At 37.7% G+C, this 17,395-nt stretch overlaps 1 protein-coding gene across 2 annotated transcripts in view; it reads left to right on the top strand.

Moving 5' to 3' along the window:
* The window catches only part of ME1 (malic enzyme 1), a 164,199-nt gene that overhangs the window by 120,182 nt on the left and 26,622 nt on the right, over positions 1 to 17,395 (top strand). For both annotated transcript variants that reach the window (XM_054062910.1, XM_054062911.1), the window contains exons 7-8: positions 5,309 to 5,418; positions 15,654 to 15,751. In XM_054062910.1, coding sequence (XP_053918885.1) covers positions 5,309 to 5,418; positions 15,654 to 15,751 — 208 coding nt within the window. The remainder of the gene's footprint in view (positions 1 to 5,308; positions 5,419 to 15,653; positions 15,752 to 17,395) is intronic.

Here is a 17,395-nt window from a genome sequence, read left to right as displayed (position 1 = left end):
AAGTAGGAAGCCATCCTTTCATGAAAGCCCTGGCACAAAGAGGAGTTTATATGAGTGACCTTTATGCTTTAAATCTGTTTGCAGCCGTGGGATATATGGAACAAGCTTACAGCATTTGGGGTGGGGAAGTAGCAGCTCATTTTCACTTTGTCCTTGTGCACTATAAATGGTTCTGGCTGGTGGAGTGGTTGCATGACGCACGAGGCAAGAGAGACAACGCCAATGTTGCTATCATTTTGGTTTTACTCCTTCTTAGGAATGGGTGGCAGCAACCACTTCTGATGGCTTCTAAGGCTTTTTCAGACCCATATGAATAAAGAAAATAGTCAAATAGTATTTTGGAACCTCTAAGAATCTAAAAAGCAACCACTTGTTCCTTTAGGAAGGTTTCCAAAACAATGGCTGGCAGTAAGGACAAATAATCCAAATATATTTCCAGAAGAATGTCTCAGCTGTAGAAGGAAACGGGGATTTTACCGATCATATGGTTTGAATTCAAAATGATGCCCAAACTTTGATAGCTCCCACTGGATGCTTGAGGGTTTCCCCTGCTTGAGGTTCTTAAGAGCATTGGGTTGTCAAAATGCTAGTGGTGTATAATAGGGATAGTTAAAGAGCTCTGGACACTTTCCTCCAGCCTGTTACATAAGGATATAATCTGTAGAATGGTTTGAAAGATTAACAGTGTTGTCACAGACAGTTGGATATAACTTTATTAGTAAATGGGGAAAACTAAGCTAAGCCTGTCACACAAAATATGTTGTAAATTGAGAGAAATATTGAAAGCAGTGTTTTCTGGCAGCCACACGGTATTCAGTGCGACAGTTCTTTTTAATCCATTGTCCAACGTTTGCCTCCCATACTTGATGAATAATCTGATGTTGCATGCTTACCACCACTTTTGTCCGGCTTATGTCTGTAACAGAAAAAGGAAAGATGGCTTTGAACTTCTCTCCAGCTGGAATCTGGTTCAGACTGACTGCCTTGGAGCAGGACACCAAGATCCAAGTACACAAAAAGATCTGGGTGACAAAACCATATTTACGAGGGGTAACTGTGATCTGGATTATCACTTTCTAGGGATGTTTTGTGGATGTTTAATCAGCTCACAGTGACAGCTCCTAAACAGGCAGAAGAGAGGAGTTCACAGCTACAGAACACTTGCCTGGAAGAATCCAGCAGTCCTAGCCAGACTACTCAAGCCAAGCTATTGCTATCAGAGAAGTGTTTTCCAGAGCAAGGCAATATTTTAGTATTCCCTAGGGCATTTGTTATGGTTGTCCACTGAGGAGGAACATCTCCCAGATTTTCATTTAGTTTTTTAGTTTTGGTAGTGCAGGACTAGATCCGTCATTGCTTTCAATGTTCTGGTTAAGACAGTTAATGCCCTCTGGATAGGTTCTCTTATCCTTTTATTTGTACCACCTTTCAGCATGAACATGCATGTTAGTTACATGTTCTCCATTTCCTCAGTTATCCCATATGTATGTCTGGGTCAAGAGCAGTGATAACTGGAGAAATGTCTCTGTTTGGGGTAAGCCATAAGACATGATACGTTGTATGTGATTCATTTTTGCAGCATTGTAACTGCATACAACGTCTGCATGCCCCCACGGCTCTATTGTTGGTGACACATTCAAAATAAAAGGATTTTTGGTTACATTTTAAATGTGAATGCCTTAAAACTTCAAATGGGAAGGTGAAATGCTCCTAAGGTATATGATGATGTAGTTTATGAATACCTTCAAAACAGTTCCCTTCTGGTTGACACATAGCTGCCAGCATTCAAAGCAATTCTGCAGAGCATTTTCTAAAAGGCTGTTGAGGACCTCCATTGTTTTTGCTTTCACATTTTCTACCAACAAAAAAATAGGTTCCTTTGAGCACTGCCTGGATTTTTGGGATCTCTTCACTGTAAGCCTCAGTCAATGACTGAAAAGTTCCAGTTGAGGATTTCTTCAGTTTCATGAGAAACTTGATGTTAACTCGCTGTTCACTCTTGAACATCGACATTCTCCAACCAAGGATAAGAAAATGTCTGTATTTGAATATGTGTCCAACTCGTACTGAGTGAAGTGATCGAGCTGAGCCTTGTCTCACTGTGACAGGTTAGAACATGTTTTGTAACCATCCCTTTGTCTTTCCCCTCCCACATTTAGCTTGGATACTTGGACACCGAATTAAGACTCAAACAAGGTCACTTGCCACTGTTCATTTGGTTTTGAGGCATGCATTGAAAGAGGAGATAGGAGAAAGAGAGATAAAGATAGCTACCCCCACAGTGCTGAGTCATCCTATCGGTCTGATGATGAGTCTGGTGGGAAAATGTTCTGCCAACCTCACCCTTGCTTCATCCCTCTATGTGCTCGGGGTCATTCCTTGCTAATAGGCTCATTTCACTAACTCCGTATGTTATTTTCCCACCAATAATGTGTACCTGTTCGGTTATGTTCAGCTCCTGGCAGTTGTTTTGTCTGGTAGCCGTATCCATTATCAGGGTGGACCATGCAAACCCGTCCTGTTCAGTGCTGGTGTCCACGTGCAGTTGTCTGGGTGACAAGCTCTTGTTGTGATGATCACAAGTGATGTTGTGACAGACCAGTTCTTTCTGTGGTACGCTACAACCGGGTGTCATGTACAACACTTACAATAAATAAGAATGCTACTTAGAAATTTTTCTGCTATAATACCAAAATCTCAGAGGCCTACCATTAGACTGCCTGCGTTTTTCCCATTTTAATTACAGAATCATGGTATCTTGCTTAGATAATGAGTATGGATAGTGTGCCCAGTAGAGCATGACTGTTTTCTACAGGACACTGATTTAATGTAATTCACAGGGAGTTTTGGTCTGTGTCTACAAAGGCAATGAGTAAAAAAATAAAGAAAAATAAAATGCAGGTGAGAAAATGAAATGTTATATGTGGTAAAATAAAGAAACAGACATTGGTTTAATGACATGCAAGAAACACTTCTAACCAAGCTCCAAGATTCCAGAGTGTTAATCTCATTAGTTTTGTGTTATTATCCAACTGTCGGCTCCTGGACCCTTGTGGAATCACAGAAATTCATGTCAGATACTGAATCAGGTTTGAAAATCAAATTAATTCTTGAAAAGTGGCTCTAGTTTTTTATTAGAATGCAGTTGTAATTCACTGTACTGATTTACTGACTTGCGAAATTCTCTTTTTAAGACTTGCCTGTCATTATACGGCTAAAAAAGTCCAGATTTTTCCATAAAACCTGAAGATGTATTTATTTTAAGCAGGGATTACCATTCCTGCCAGTGGAATCCCAGTAGTTTTGCCTAATTGTAACATGGCTGTAAATACATGATTTCCATGGAAATTAATTTAGTCACAGGAATTTTTGTCCTTTTTTTTTATGTTGATGGCTTTGCTTAATGTGGTTGCCAAACACATGTATGGTTTAAAGAAAACCTCAGCTAACGTTAGAGCAGATTATTTACACTGAACTACTCAGTGTATGTATGTATTGCTTTTCTGGATGAAGCAGGAAATGCTTGACTGGTTCTTGATTTGTTCTTTTAGCACATAAAATCTCCTTTAATCTCAAATCCGATGTATGCTATTGAAATCTTGCCCTGTTAGACCCTAGTGACAATAATTTCCTGTTGTCACCTTAGTGACATATTTTTTAACAGTTTTAATCAAATGGTTCCTTAGTCTGAGGAAATTGCCATTGATTTATTTAAGTTAAACATTCTTTTATTAAAAAAAATACTTTTCTGGTACTCTTATTCCAGGGTGGTAATATTTGTCTGATAGTTCCAGATCTAAAATTGTACAGTTTTAGTACTAACCCTATATTTTAAATTTGTCATGTTTTATTCTTTTTTCCCGTATGAAATAGATAATATTCGGGTCATGTGGTTTTTCCCCCCCCCCCCGTTGCCAGTGTGCTGTGAGTTTGAATTCAGTCTTTACATAGTTTTTGCCCAGAAATGCCTGCGATATTTTTATGGGGGCTTTTTTCATGTTTTTTTGTTTGTTTGTTTTGTTTTAAGGAAATATTTGAAATTCCATATGGGAATGTTAAGCAAAGAATCTAGAGACAGTAGTATCATGAAATGTATCTAAGGACTGGAGGATGCATAGTAGTAATACTAAATTAATTTAACTTGTTATTAACTTTCTTTTTAAGAATAAACTTACCAGCACACCAGGGCAATTTTTTAATTATTAGGTATTGGTATACAAGTCCAGTGCCTGGAGATGTAGTTTCCTTGTTTTACAAAAACTCTCCTGTGTTCCTCTCTTCGGTAATTTTTAGATGTATTTGAGATGCCTAGAAAAATACTTTTGCTTAGTCCCTATTGGTAGCGCAGCCTTGATATACAGTGGTAGCATAGTAAATTGTTCCCAGGAAATGTAGTGATTGGCATTAACTTTGAAACTATTATAGCAAGGTTCATCAAAAGTTTCTTACCCATGCTGTTGAACCAGCTTAGATAGTCATATCAGCGAAATGATAGAAATTATTCATCTGATGCAACTGTATGCTGTATTTTCAAAACATAGTATATAGACATTCCAAAGTATTATAGGAAATGTCAATTGCAATTGTTTCATTAGCTTCAAGGATGAGAGAACATCAAAATGGATGGTAAAATTGATTCTTAGCCTATTGTTAAAGAAACGTCTAGTATTCATATCAGAAAATGAGTTTTGACAATCCAGTGAAACAGTAGATCTAAGAAATGTAGATAACCTCGTTTCTGCCTAGACTTAAAAGTTTTATGTGTGTGTTATCCAAGCGTAACTCAAGTCACATTTGCAGCTATCACTTTCCTTCCTTAAAGTGTTCTCAAATGTTTATCATTTGTCTAGATTAACCATGTTTCTGGTCAATGCCTCTTTTGCAGTAAGAATCATCGAGCATTGTGTTTTGAGTGATGTCGTGCTGCTGACCTGGATAATGACAATAAAATAAAATCCATGTTCTGAATGTATTACCTTTTTGCTACTGTCCTCATGGGGCCAATTTTTTTAAGACCCCTAGCTGATTGCTCACTGAAGACTGCTGCTGAAATATTTGCAAACAGATGAAGGCCTTTTCTCCCATCATTTATTCCTAACTTAGAACTGAGTATACAACATTAGTAGTCTAATTATGCCTTCTAGATAATTTATATGAATTTAAAGGTACAGAACATAACAGAAACTTACTAGTAGGTCTATAAGTTATATGATAATTGTATTAAAAATCTGCCTGCAAACATTAACAGCTTTTTAATATGCAATTATGTATTCTTTTTAATGTAATGCTTAATTATTTGTCTCTCTAGGTATGGCATGAACTGTCTCATTCAATTTGAGGATTTTGCTAATGCTAATGCATTCCGCCTCCTGCATAAATACCGTAACAAGTATTGCACTTTCAATGATGACATTCAAGGTAACAGATTCTTTCTCTTCCCTTCACTCTTGTGGTACTCATAAGTCGGAAAAATGAGTCTTAATTGATGTTCCAGAGGGGAAAAGTTGCATCAGCTTGCCAGTGATATTTGAAAATGTCCAGCACAGGCCACGCTTTGCCTTAGATTTCCTCAGCATGGGTTTCTGGTGAGCTGTCTTTGCTCTTAACATTTCTCATTTATGCCTCATGCTTTATTTAGATGTTCACTCTCCTGGGTTTTTGTAATAGTTTAGTGTGTGAATGGCTTTCCTATATAAATTATTAACTTCAGAGCTTTGGGCAAATGTCAAAGCTCAAGCCTGCACTTCCCTCATTTTTTTTTGTCACTGCAGTGACAACTGCTTCACTGTTTCTCTGTATGACAGAGCTGGCTTGATAAATGTCAAACTTCATTTCGGTTCTTAAACTGATGACCTAGTTAAATATCGTTCCAATTTTTCCTTGCGCTCCAGAACTGCATTCAATTTTATTTCCCCAACTCTGCTTTCTGATCTGAATCATTTGTAGCTGCTGGCAAAGGGAAAGGATCCAGGGTGGGAAACGTCAGCAAGTGGGATTCCCCCAGTGCTCCCTCTGGACAGGCTTCTTTTTCCTTCCCTTCCAAGAAGTAAGACACACAGGTCTGAACCGTGGATACTGCTCATTGGGCTGCTGTATTTCCTGTCAGGAAAAGAGCACTGGAAAATAACTTTCTCAAGGGCAGTAAGTGCACTGGTTCCCATCCTTGACGGGAGACTAAAGTCAGAAGAACTGATGGAGAGAGGGACTCAAGGAGGTCCCTGGACACTCAGCTACCTCTTACCTCCCTCATATTTCTTTATGTAGACAGAGGTCTTCAGCAGTAACCTGATCAAAAATGGAAGTTTAACTGTCTTCATTTGTAATAGAATTAGGAGCTTGAGTTTTCCATAAGTCATTCTTGAGTCATTCTTGGGACCTAGGTCTTGTTTTGGGGACTAAATGCATGGTGGTGGATTTAAATAGCCCTTGTCTTTGTGATGTTAGGGATTGGGTTAGCCACAGGAACTGTTTCAGCTACAAGCCTGGTTGAGTTTTACTCCTGCAGCTGAAACAGATTATGAAGGGCAAACTCCCAGATGGGAAATAAACTAATTATAAAATGTCATTTCCTTTTGTAAGAGGCGTGATGCTTCTTCCCCTGCAGGGTCTGAGTGTAGCCATGGCTACAAGAGTCCAATACACCAGACCAAACAATATCTCAAATTTTCCTTAGTTGTTTAGAGACCCAGCTCCCACTGGGAATTCTCTTTCCTTTCGGGATGAAGGTCCTCACCCTGAATCAGAAAGAGACTCAATTAGAATGTAGTTTTAAAGAAACGGAAGGGAAGCTTTTCAGCAAAAGCGACCAAAAATGGGTCAACTAAGCTAAGAAATTATTCAGTTTCTCCAGGTGAGTTTTTAAAACAACTGCATTCTTTCTGACACACCTTGGAAGGAGGTGTCTTCACGTTCAAAACTGTTGAAAAGTGTCTGGTTTTTTTCTGCCATCGCAGCTATCAGTCTTCCTTAGAAGTGTAGCCACATGCAGTCTTTACTTTGTTTAGCTTCTGCAATCTAATTTGGTTTTGTGAGTATTTTGATATTTTCATAAACATCTGGGACTTTGGGTTATCTCAATCCTTAATGCTTGTATAGTTTTCAAGAGGTAAAAGCAGATGTATTCAGGCTGCTCTGATCTTTGTTGTTTGCCATCATAAACCCCATAAATACCTTCACTATCTCTTTTTTGTAGGATGTGGCAGTGGAGTAACAGCCCAAATATAGATCGAGTAATCTTTTCTCCCTCTTCTAGCTCCATAAACCCTAAGGATCTTTCACCTCACAACTTCAATGAGGACAGATGGTGCTAACTTCTTTAGCAATCCTTAAGAGATTTTCAGTTTCTAAATGGCATGATTTTTTTTAGGCCGCTTGAAAGAGGTGACCTTTTCTGTATGCAAGTTGTATTTTCTGTGCCGAGACCAGTTAAGCCGACAAGTAGCATCAGGCCAATAAAAGCAAACAAACATCTGATTTGCCATCATCGTCTGAAGATAGTACTTACATGATATTTTAAACATAGTTCCTCCTAGTGCAAATAGTTGTCAAGCCAAACTTATTTTGAGAATAGAAAGAAATTATTGGTATGTTTCATGGAAAGGCTTGAGGCTTTTTTCATTGCCATAGGATATCCAGAAAAAGGATTCCTATGTATCTTAATGATGTAATGAGTATGTCTAAGTACCTCAAATCTAAAAAACCTGATATATGATCCTGACTCCTGCCAGACACTGTAAAAGATAAAGGAAATATGGCAACCTGAATAGCCATGTGAAAGTAGTAATAGAAAAATGCAGTTGCCTCCTGTTAGCTCGCAGCTATTTGCAGAGTGTCAGCGTGCTCCTAACTGACACCATTGCAGAACATTTGAAAAAAATGTATCTTCCAAATCACTGATCTTCTAAAACCACTAAAGATTGGCCATGGAGGGTCACCTATAGATATATTCAACAATTTCTGGAAACAGTTTTGTCTCCATCCTGCTAAGGCATGGTCACATAATCTACTTTGGAAAAAGCTTTGTAACTTTTATGTCCCCTCTGTGTACTCAAGGAATTGGGAACAGGATTTGGACCAGCTTCTATAAATCTGTGTTAGAAATTGTTCTTATTTTATCACTAGAAAGAATTTTGATTTTTGGATGGGTGGTGGATTTTTTTTTCCTCTGCAATTATGTTCATTTCTTCATATTTATATTTTCAATTTTTTTTTTTTTTTTTTACAATTGCAGTAGCAATTTCATTGCTCTAGGGAGAAAGTATGCATTTTTATCCTTGTATTGTTTGTTGTTATTCTGTATTGTTTGTTGTTATTCTGACTACAAATCAGCTTGCTTCTTTTTTTCCTTCTCTGAGACATATAGAATGTGATTTTTTGAAATGAAAATCAGTGAAAGCCTTTGGTTCAAAACAAATACTTTTATCTATTTCTCTCTAACTATTAGAAAGCATTTTCTAAAACTGGGTTTTTTTTAATGGTTATTTCCTATATGGTAGAAATGTTAATTAATATTGTAATGTCAGACTTCACAACATTTAGAAATGCTTGAATTGGCTCAGGTTACTAACTTTGCTCATCTCCAGTACATTTAGGAAGGAGGAGCTATAAGGACAGGGTAGAATTTTCTTCAAGATATGAGAGGTGAGGGTTTTTTTTCTTTCCAACCCCTGCAATGAAAGGGGTCAATGCCAGAAGAACAACTGGGCCTTGTGTCACCAAAGCAAGCTATTTATTAGGACAGATGATGTTCTCTGTTTGATCACCCCTGGAAAGAGGCAGGGTTGAGATTCATGGCTTAGGAGGCTGAAAATCTCCTTGGAGAAACTAACCTATTCTCTTCCCTGGTGTGGGCATAGTAGGTAACTCTTAAGATCAGTTAAAGAAGAAGTTCTAGGTACGAGTCTAAGATTGCAGTGTCTGGAATCCCTGTCGGGCTGTAGGTGCCTGCCTCTCATCAAACCCATCTAGGGTAAAGCAGAGTGCTAGAGTGCTCCCTTTCTACGTTCATCTTAGTTTTGGTGTGTCTGTGGGAAGAGTTTTTGCTAGCTGAATATAGTCAGTGCCTTAAGGCAAGTTACTAAGCATCTTAGAAGCTGTGCATTTGTTTTATATTGGTCTCTCATAAGCTTATCACATGGTAACTCATTGTAGTCATTGCTGACATGGATAAATTGAAAGAGTGGCATAAATTTCTCTAGGCTGGCTTTTCTCTGTGCAGGCCAATTATTTAAATTGTTTTGATCTTTTCCCCACCCCTGTACTTTAAAATTGTCCCAGTGGAAAATGACAAACTTTTGCAGTACACGCCAACCTAGGTAAAATGTTTCTCTGTGTAGTGTAACACTAAGTTTTTATTCTAGTGTTATAGTTCTGTTTCACTGTGCCCACAGTTGCAATGCTTTCCCCGATTATGGGCACGGAGCCTGTGTTTTATGCCAACACAAATATTTGCACAGAGAGATAGTGCTAGATTGAAATTAACTTCGGTATTCATCATAACCTTAGATGTCATTAGTTTTTAGACGCTGTGCTGTTTAATTGCATCAAAAATTTATGAAAATAAACAGATCTAAAGTAAAAATGCAAAGCACATAAAAATTAAGATTATTATTCTATTTTACACGTGAGTTTTGATTTAAAATATATGCCACTTGTTCAGCAGACTGCCATTTGAATAACAAGGAAAATTATACCTGGAAGTTATGTTATGATCAATTTAGCATTAAGTCAGTGCAGTTCTCAAAAATCGGAATTTCTCTGTCACAAGCATTCGCCTTTTTAAGATTTAATTCTTTTTGACATTAACAGTGGAAATGATACATTTCTGTACCTGGAAATTGCAGTTCTTGAAATCACATTGTAAAGAAGTTTTGGGGTTTGTTGTTGTGGTTGTGATGAACATAGGGCTTCCGATTCGTTTCCTGACCAAGAATCAGAAAAGACAAAGCTAAATGACAGGTAACTAACAGCTCATATGTGGTATCATATATCTCAAATTCTGATAGTATGTGCATACTTTAGAAAACCTGTTTTGTAATATGAAGTGACATTTGCTTCCAGGTGAAACAGACTTCAGGATTTTTTAAGTAAAATAATAAAAAATTACTTTGAAGACATAGACTGTAGGATTATGTGAAGTATATTTTCTTCCAGTATACCCAGGATACCACCTCTCTTACTCAGTGGTACCTTTACATTGAAATCAGTATGTTTTCAAGTAAATCCATTACTGTAGCTTTTGTATACTTTTCATGTGTATATAGAAGTCTGTTTACATACAAGTGCAGGTAAACACAAGTATTCTGTTTCACTTCTTTCCTCATTATTGGTTAAATAAAGAAATCCATTCTCGCCATGTTCCTCAGCAACTGGCTTGAGGTGGCCCTGTTTGAGCTGCAGGGCTGGTGACATGCCAACCTCAGCCACCCTGTGCTTCTGGGACTCTCCATCCCTCTTCAAATATAACAAACGGTTGCTCTTTTAAAAAGACTCCGTTTTCCCTTAGAGTCAGTCCCTCTCTTTGCTCCGCCTGCCTGCTGCAGAGCAGAGCAGTGCACATACAAAGCTCTGAAAAGCTGGTTGGTGGCAAGGACGAGGAGCTCCTATCTCTTAAATGAGGGTCCTTCTGAACTACCCACAACCATAGCATTTGCTTTGCTAACAACTGAGAATTACACCTTTTAGATAGGATCTTTACCCTCACCTTTTTTCCCAGTAAGTATAGGAGAGGGAAATGGAATTATTTTCCCCCTGGCACTCTGAAGAACTGAGTTTGTATTCCTCAGTTGTGTATTAGAGCAGTGTTATTTGGAAGACTGGTTGTGTTAACATGTGATTTCTATTATGCTGTGTATTAAGAAATAAGAATTTTATTTTTAACACTTCCTAATCTTTTACTCCAGAATGAATAGTTCAGATTTTAGGATGTGCTGTAGAAATTCCTCTCCTCTTCTTATTTCCTAGCTTTTTAAGACGACGTAGGGAAAATGACATAAAGGAACTACTAATACTTGATTACAAGTTTTATTTTTTGCAACTTTAAATAATGGAGAAATGCTTCAGTGCCATAAGCCATTTCTTGCTAATTTAAATTAAGCTATTTCCAATAAAATTGAAATTCTCATTCCTCATGTTTGGGGGCTTTCCCCCCCTTTTTTCTTTAATCGTTGCATCTGCTGGAAGAAGACTCTGTGTCCAAAGCATTTATAATGTACCAACCCCAAAAGGCCATGGTCTCTAGAATTTCCTTTGACATATTAATGCTTAGTTGTACAGTTTACAGTAACAAATAAAGCTGAAGAATCTTGGACAGAAAACCAAAGAGTTGATAAAGAATAGCATACTTTGAAATTTTGCATCTACCATATTTTACAAGATACTCCCGTCCCAGAAAACTGTAACAAACTGTTTGCTGTCACAGCAGCTGAAGCAGCACTGCTTTAGAAAAATACACTTTGTTAAGCTTGCTGTGGTTATTCTTCTAGAAGTTTAGGAGAAATAGAACTGATTTTCAAAAACATATCCTTGAACGATGTCTATCTTATTCTGCACACAAGGGATTTAACCTGTGCTTTGTGGGAGAGGGACATGAAGCCATTTCTCTCCTTCCGATAGCGATGACAGTAGGAAAAGGCATTGAGATTCTATTTCTGCTTCGTAATGTGCAGGAGAAGCGGTTAGTCTTTGGCACCTGGATGTGAATTGCATTTTGATTCTTTTAAAGAACTTGAGTCAGTATTCAGGGTGAAATTTAAGGTCATGCCATTAGTCAGAGCAGTTCCGGTTAAACAGATCTGCTATTCACGCTGTCAGTGCTTCCCTTTCAATAGGAAGGAATAAGGGAAGCTGCTGACGAGGAGTGATGACAGTTGCTGCCAGCAGCAGTGATAGTGGGTTCAGTAATCTAATAAACTAGGTTATTATGCTTTTTAGAGTCAAATGGCTGAATAAAATTGATGTGGAGTACTTTTAAAATACCATTTTTTAGAGCAGTTCTGTGCAAATCATGATTCGTGAGAAATGCAACATTTGAGCCTTTATATGTTGCTATTATAACCTTTTTCTGAATCACCCTCAAAACGAACATACTTAAGTATAACTCGCATACCGTGCAAATAATCAATGTTATTGTCATTCGATATAGTATTTTATTAGTTTGTCCTATCTCTTTTCTTTTTCCTTAAAACGGAAGATGATATTGTAATACTTTTACAAATTCTATCACAACTGGTCATACATAATCCTAGTCCATTTTTCTGGCTAACAAACTTAGCAGCGGTACATCAGCCATGAAGATAAGCAGGATCCCAGCATTCCCATTTGTTATTAATTTACAGCATTTCATTTTGACTCCATCACCAGAAAGCAGCTTGAAAAAGCAGCTTTCCTGGCTGTCTTGAGAAGTCCTCTGGTGAAGACAGGGTGTTGCAGTGGCCACAGCTTCTGGTGCTGGGGGCTGGAGTAGGACCTTACAGCGCTTCAGCTCAGCTTTGATTTTCAGGAGACCAGCACTCCTGATGGTTTTAGGAATAAGCCATGTTATGTAGGTTTTCTCCTCCTCCCCTACAAGCACAGCTGCCTAATATAAAATAGAAGAAAGCATTTGGCATCCGACAAGAGGATGGGATTTTTTTTGATTCCCAGTTATGAGGATTATTTGATATTGTACCAAAGGAAACTGAGAACGTGGTCTGACTTCTCTCTTTTGCCATTTCTGGTCCTTGCCAATTTGGCAATTGCCAGAGGAAGACAATTCCATCTGGGAAAGAAACAAGCTAACTCTTGGATACTGTGGGGTGGAAGTGTCTCAGCCCAGCAGTTGTTCCCAAAGCTGTGCCTCAGAGGAACAATTTTTCAGATTTTTTATTTAGAATGAGGAAGAATAGTGTAAATGATCTCAGCTCCCAGAATGAGTCATAAAAATGACTAAATAACTAAAAACAACAAATTTGTGTGGACTAAACATTAAGTGGGCTAAGAACAAGGTGTCCTGTATTTCTAACGATTGAAGGAAAGAGTCATAATCAAAAGCACATAACAAAATTTTTATTTCTACAGACACGTTTTTGAACTCTTCAGGTGGATTTACTTCAAAAAATTACTTTCTAAGTGACTTTCTGATTCTAAAATATGTTCTTAAATTTTACTAAGATTACCTTATATTTTTGAAAAAATAACAATTCATGAAACTCGGATACAAATCTATCCAAGATTCATCTCAGATTCAAAGTAACCTTCAACACCCAAATGATGTCTTTTAAGGAGAGGTTTACCCAGTACCAGGCTTCTTACTACTTTCGTTCTTTTAGTTCCTTAGCTACACGCACTTGAAGCTTATTGGTCTCTGTGCCTGCATGATGCATACCTGTTTCAAACATCTTCTTGAGTTTAATGCAGAGGTTACTGCTAGGTGAGCTTTAAAGTTCACTATGCTTGTGAGAAAGTAGCCTTGTGAATAACAAAATGCATCCTTCAGAAAAGCTGCACGCTGAGGGCAAATGTCCAATAAGTCTCTTCTGGGCCAAGTGCTTTTGGAGAGCTATTCCTGCCTATTCAATATTTCTTCTGAAGGAAAGATCAGTAGTAATATGAGTTCTCCCCTGGAAACCAGCGAGGTGGCTTGCAGACATTTGCAGTTAGGGCTGTGGTGATCAAGAACAGAACTGCAGGAGGCAGCAGATCTTACAAGTTCTCTCAGGCTTCTTAAAACCATTTATGGCCTCATCTTTGCTTTCCCTGGGTCAGTCCATGGCAGCCACTGCTTGGAAGGCAGAACTCTATTCTTATTCCCAGAATTGATGAAGAGGGACATTTCAGGGCACGTGTTTGTTTCTCTGTGGCTTAGCTCTTTCTGAATTACATGGACATGATTAATCTTCAAGGATTTTTGAAACCCATTTTTCCTCTTTCAATACTTAATTGTAACTGTCTGATACAGATTTTTCAGTCCTGATGAAATCAATGCTGTCTGCTATCAGTTCTTCAGAATCTCCTCTAAAAAGGCTAATGATGCAGCTGCAATGTTGTCTATAGATTTGGGTGCTGCAATTCAAGAAAGATAAGAAACAAACGCATAAAGTCAGGAGGAGAGAAATGAGTGCTAGGTGTTGTAGAAAATCATAGAATCATTAGGTTGGAAAAGACCTTAGAGATCATCAGCTGCAACTGTACCTGTCTACTACTAAGTCATGTCCCCAAGCACCTCAACTACCTGCTTTTTAAACACCTCCAGGGGTGGTGACTCAACCACCTCCCTGGCAGCCTGTTCCAGGGAAAGAGTAGAAGAATTGGGATTGTTCCACATAAGAAAAGCAGGTTGGGACACCATTACTTTTCAAGTATTACACACATCTTGTTGCAAAGAGAGAAGAACAGGTTTTCCAGTGGTCAATAAGGCCAAAAAAGAACAAGAAGAGGAAAGAGCATTGAGATTTGAAATTTTAAACAAAAAGTATACTGAAGTACTGGAATAGCTTGCTGAGGAAATCAGAAAAGTATTTGAAAGAAGCTCTTAGGAACAAGTTAGACAAAGGTCAGTCAGAGGTATGGTTGATCCTGCTATTGTGAACAGGTCTGGGTCAGATGCCTGCTTGAGGTTTCTTTGTTGCCCTACTTTTTATTAATAGATGTTTTTCATTGTAAGGACCAAAATCTTTCAACTCAAAGAGAGACAGGTATCTCATTCTTTGTGGTTCTGATTTGGAGAAGAAAGGCCTCCACAGGCTACATCATAAAATGATATATTAGCCTTTTTCACAGTATAGCATAACTCAAAGATAGATTTAAATGGTGCTTCCAGTGTTTTAAATGCTCGGATGCTGCAACCCCTTTCATGGTGGACTGCAGTCCGGATGGCTTTCAGACACTTACAGCTATTTGTAAATGTTCACAGTTTCATGGAATCATAGAACAGTTTGGATTGGAAGGGACCTTAAAGATTATCTCATTCCAACCTCCCTGCCATGGGCAGGGACATCCCACTAGATCAGGCTGCCCATGACCCCATCCAACCTGGCCTTGAACACCTCCAGGGATGGGGCATCCACAGCTTCCCCAGGCAACCTATGCCAGTGCCTCACCACTCTCACAGTGAAGAAATTCCTCATGTCCAGTTTAAATCTGCCCCTCTCCAGTTCATACCCATTGCCCCTCGTCCTACCACTACTACCCTTTGTAAAAAGTCCCTCCCCAGCTTTCTTGTAGGCTTCCTTCAGGTATTGGAAGTTTGCTCTTCTACTCTGACAACTTTCCCATGAGAAATAAACTTTTATTTTAGTCTTATATTTTACGGTATTTGAAGAACAAGTATCTTAATTTTCAGTACCTGAGGTACTTCAAAATACTTCTTTCTACTCTCTGACACCCTTTCCTTCTTAAATAGGTTATAACTAACATATTTAATAATAGTTTGAATGGCCCAGCCATGCCCAACCAGTAGAATCAGTCATATTTTATTTAATGTTACTGTGAAGATATTCCCATTTACATTTAACCATTGTAAGGATGAAGTAGAGTGACCTCCAGTCCACTGAACTTTTTGTTGCTACCTGAAGTACTTGAACCCTTTAGCCAAAAGATGCTGTGAAACTATTTAAAATGTAATGCTTTGTAATTATTTCCACAATAACCAAATGTATTCATTCTTTTTATTTCAGGAACTGCATCTGTGGCTGTTGCAGGTCTTCTTGCAGCTCTGCGCATCACCAAGAACCGGTTATCAGATCACACAGTGTTGTTTCAGGGCGCTGGAGAGGTATGTATTGTTATATATGAGGAAAAATTGTACTAGAAAGATTTTTCTTAATATTTAGTCAAGTTATACATATCCAGATAACAACAAGATTAAATGGGCAGAATCATCACTAACACCTGCTGAGAGTTGTTTCCTAATTCAAATCTAAACTTACAGAAAATTCTTTGATCGTTGGGCCAAGCCTCATATTTTTCATAAGACATTTTGTGGAGATCTGATCTCTTTTTAAAAGTTTGGATTTTAGCTCTTCAGCTGTAAATTATTGAACTGTTCTCAGTATAGTCAAACAAAACATTTTGGAAAGATGAGGAAATATACTAGGCCACCAAAGAGAAATGAAAGAAAATTTATTCACCAGGATCAGTGTTATTTAATAAGAAATGATGCCTTATTGATTCTTTCTGTCATTAAATATAGTTTTTCAGTATTCTGCATATCCAGATCATCCCTTTCTGAAGATTTTTATGCACGTTATTTCTTTATACGAATTGTTCAGATTAAATTTTTAAGTCACTGACACGCAAGTGAAGGTTGTACTTACCTGCAGTGTGACTAGCTATGATTTCTGATATGAAGTCTACACCCCATGCAGGCTTCTGAAAAATGTTATTTATGGTCACCAAACATCACTCTAGGTTCAATATACTAATCCATCTTTGTGTAGTCCAGATATCTTCTATGTTTGGTACTATTGAGATCAGGTCTGTAGTTTTCAGAACGCCTTGCATCCTGTCTGGCATGTCAGTGCCTTTGTACATCAAAGCTCTCCATCTCTGGTTTTGCTCCATGTTCAACAGACAGATGAATCCATCGTCTATTTTTTTTTTTTTGTTGGTATTGTCAGTGTGTCTTTTGCTGCAAAGAGGTAATGGTCTAGTTATTTCTTAACTGAAAAAGGAGAATTTCACTTGATTCTCAGAGAAACTGAATGGTAAAGAACGAGAAACAGAATCAACCCCATCAACATACATATGAGTTGGTAGTCAGAAATGTTGAGTGGTCTGTTGGTTCCTTTTGTTGCATGTTTTTCAGTCTGTACCTGTATGACATTTGATCTGTTGGATGAAATATAAAATCCAGTAAGCATTATAGATGTTTCAGCAAAATATTAACCAGTGAATTTTTCTTGTCCCTGCTTTCACTGGGACCACAGCCAAGTCTAGAGTTACAAAACACATGAATAATAGGTAAAAGGAGACTTACTTCTTGATAGACATTTTAAAAAAAGATAAGAGCAAAAGTCTTTTAGGACTGTTTTTTACTTTCTGGCATGTGGAGTATGGTTTCTTTTGGTCTAAATTACAAAAAAAGATATAATGAACAAAATAAAATTCCAAAGAAGAAAGAATATTTACATATCCTGAGATGATTATGTGGAATAAATGTTAGTTTTATCATTTTTCATTAGAATGTAAACAGTTATTATGCTCTCCATGCTGTAAACACCACCTTAAGATTTATCTACACTGTGATTTATCTATATATTTTAAGTTTTAAGTATACTGTTTATTTAGATTATAGCTTCTACTTACCAAATGGTAGCAACAGTTCATTAGTGTTTACTTTATGAAAAAATAATTATTCAGTTTAATTGTTAAATAAAATTAAGAAACTTACCTAAGATTGTGGATAGAGGAAATAAGT

The sequence above is a fragment of the Cuculus canorus genome, chromosome 3 (genome assembly GCF_017976375.1).
Source record: "Cuculus canorus isolate bCucCan1 chromosome 3, bCucCan1.pri, whole genome shotgun sequence".
Classification (NCBI taxonomy): domain Eukaryota; kingdom Metazoa; phylum Chordata; class Aves; order Cuculiformes; family Cuculidae; genus Cuculus; species Cuculus canorus.
Note: the sequence above shows the minus strand (reverse complement) of the source record. Positions and strands in the feature narration are given on the sequence as shown.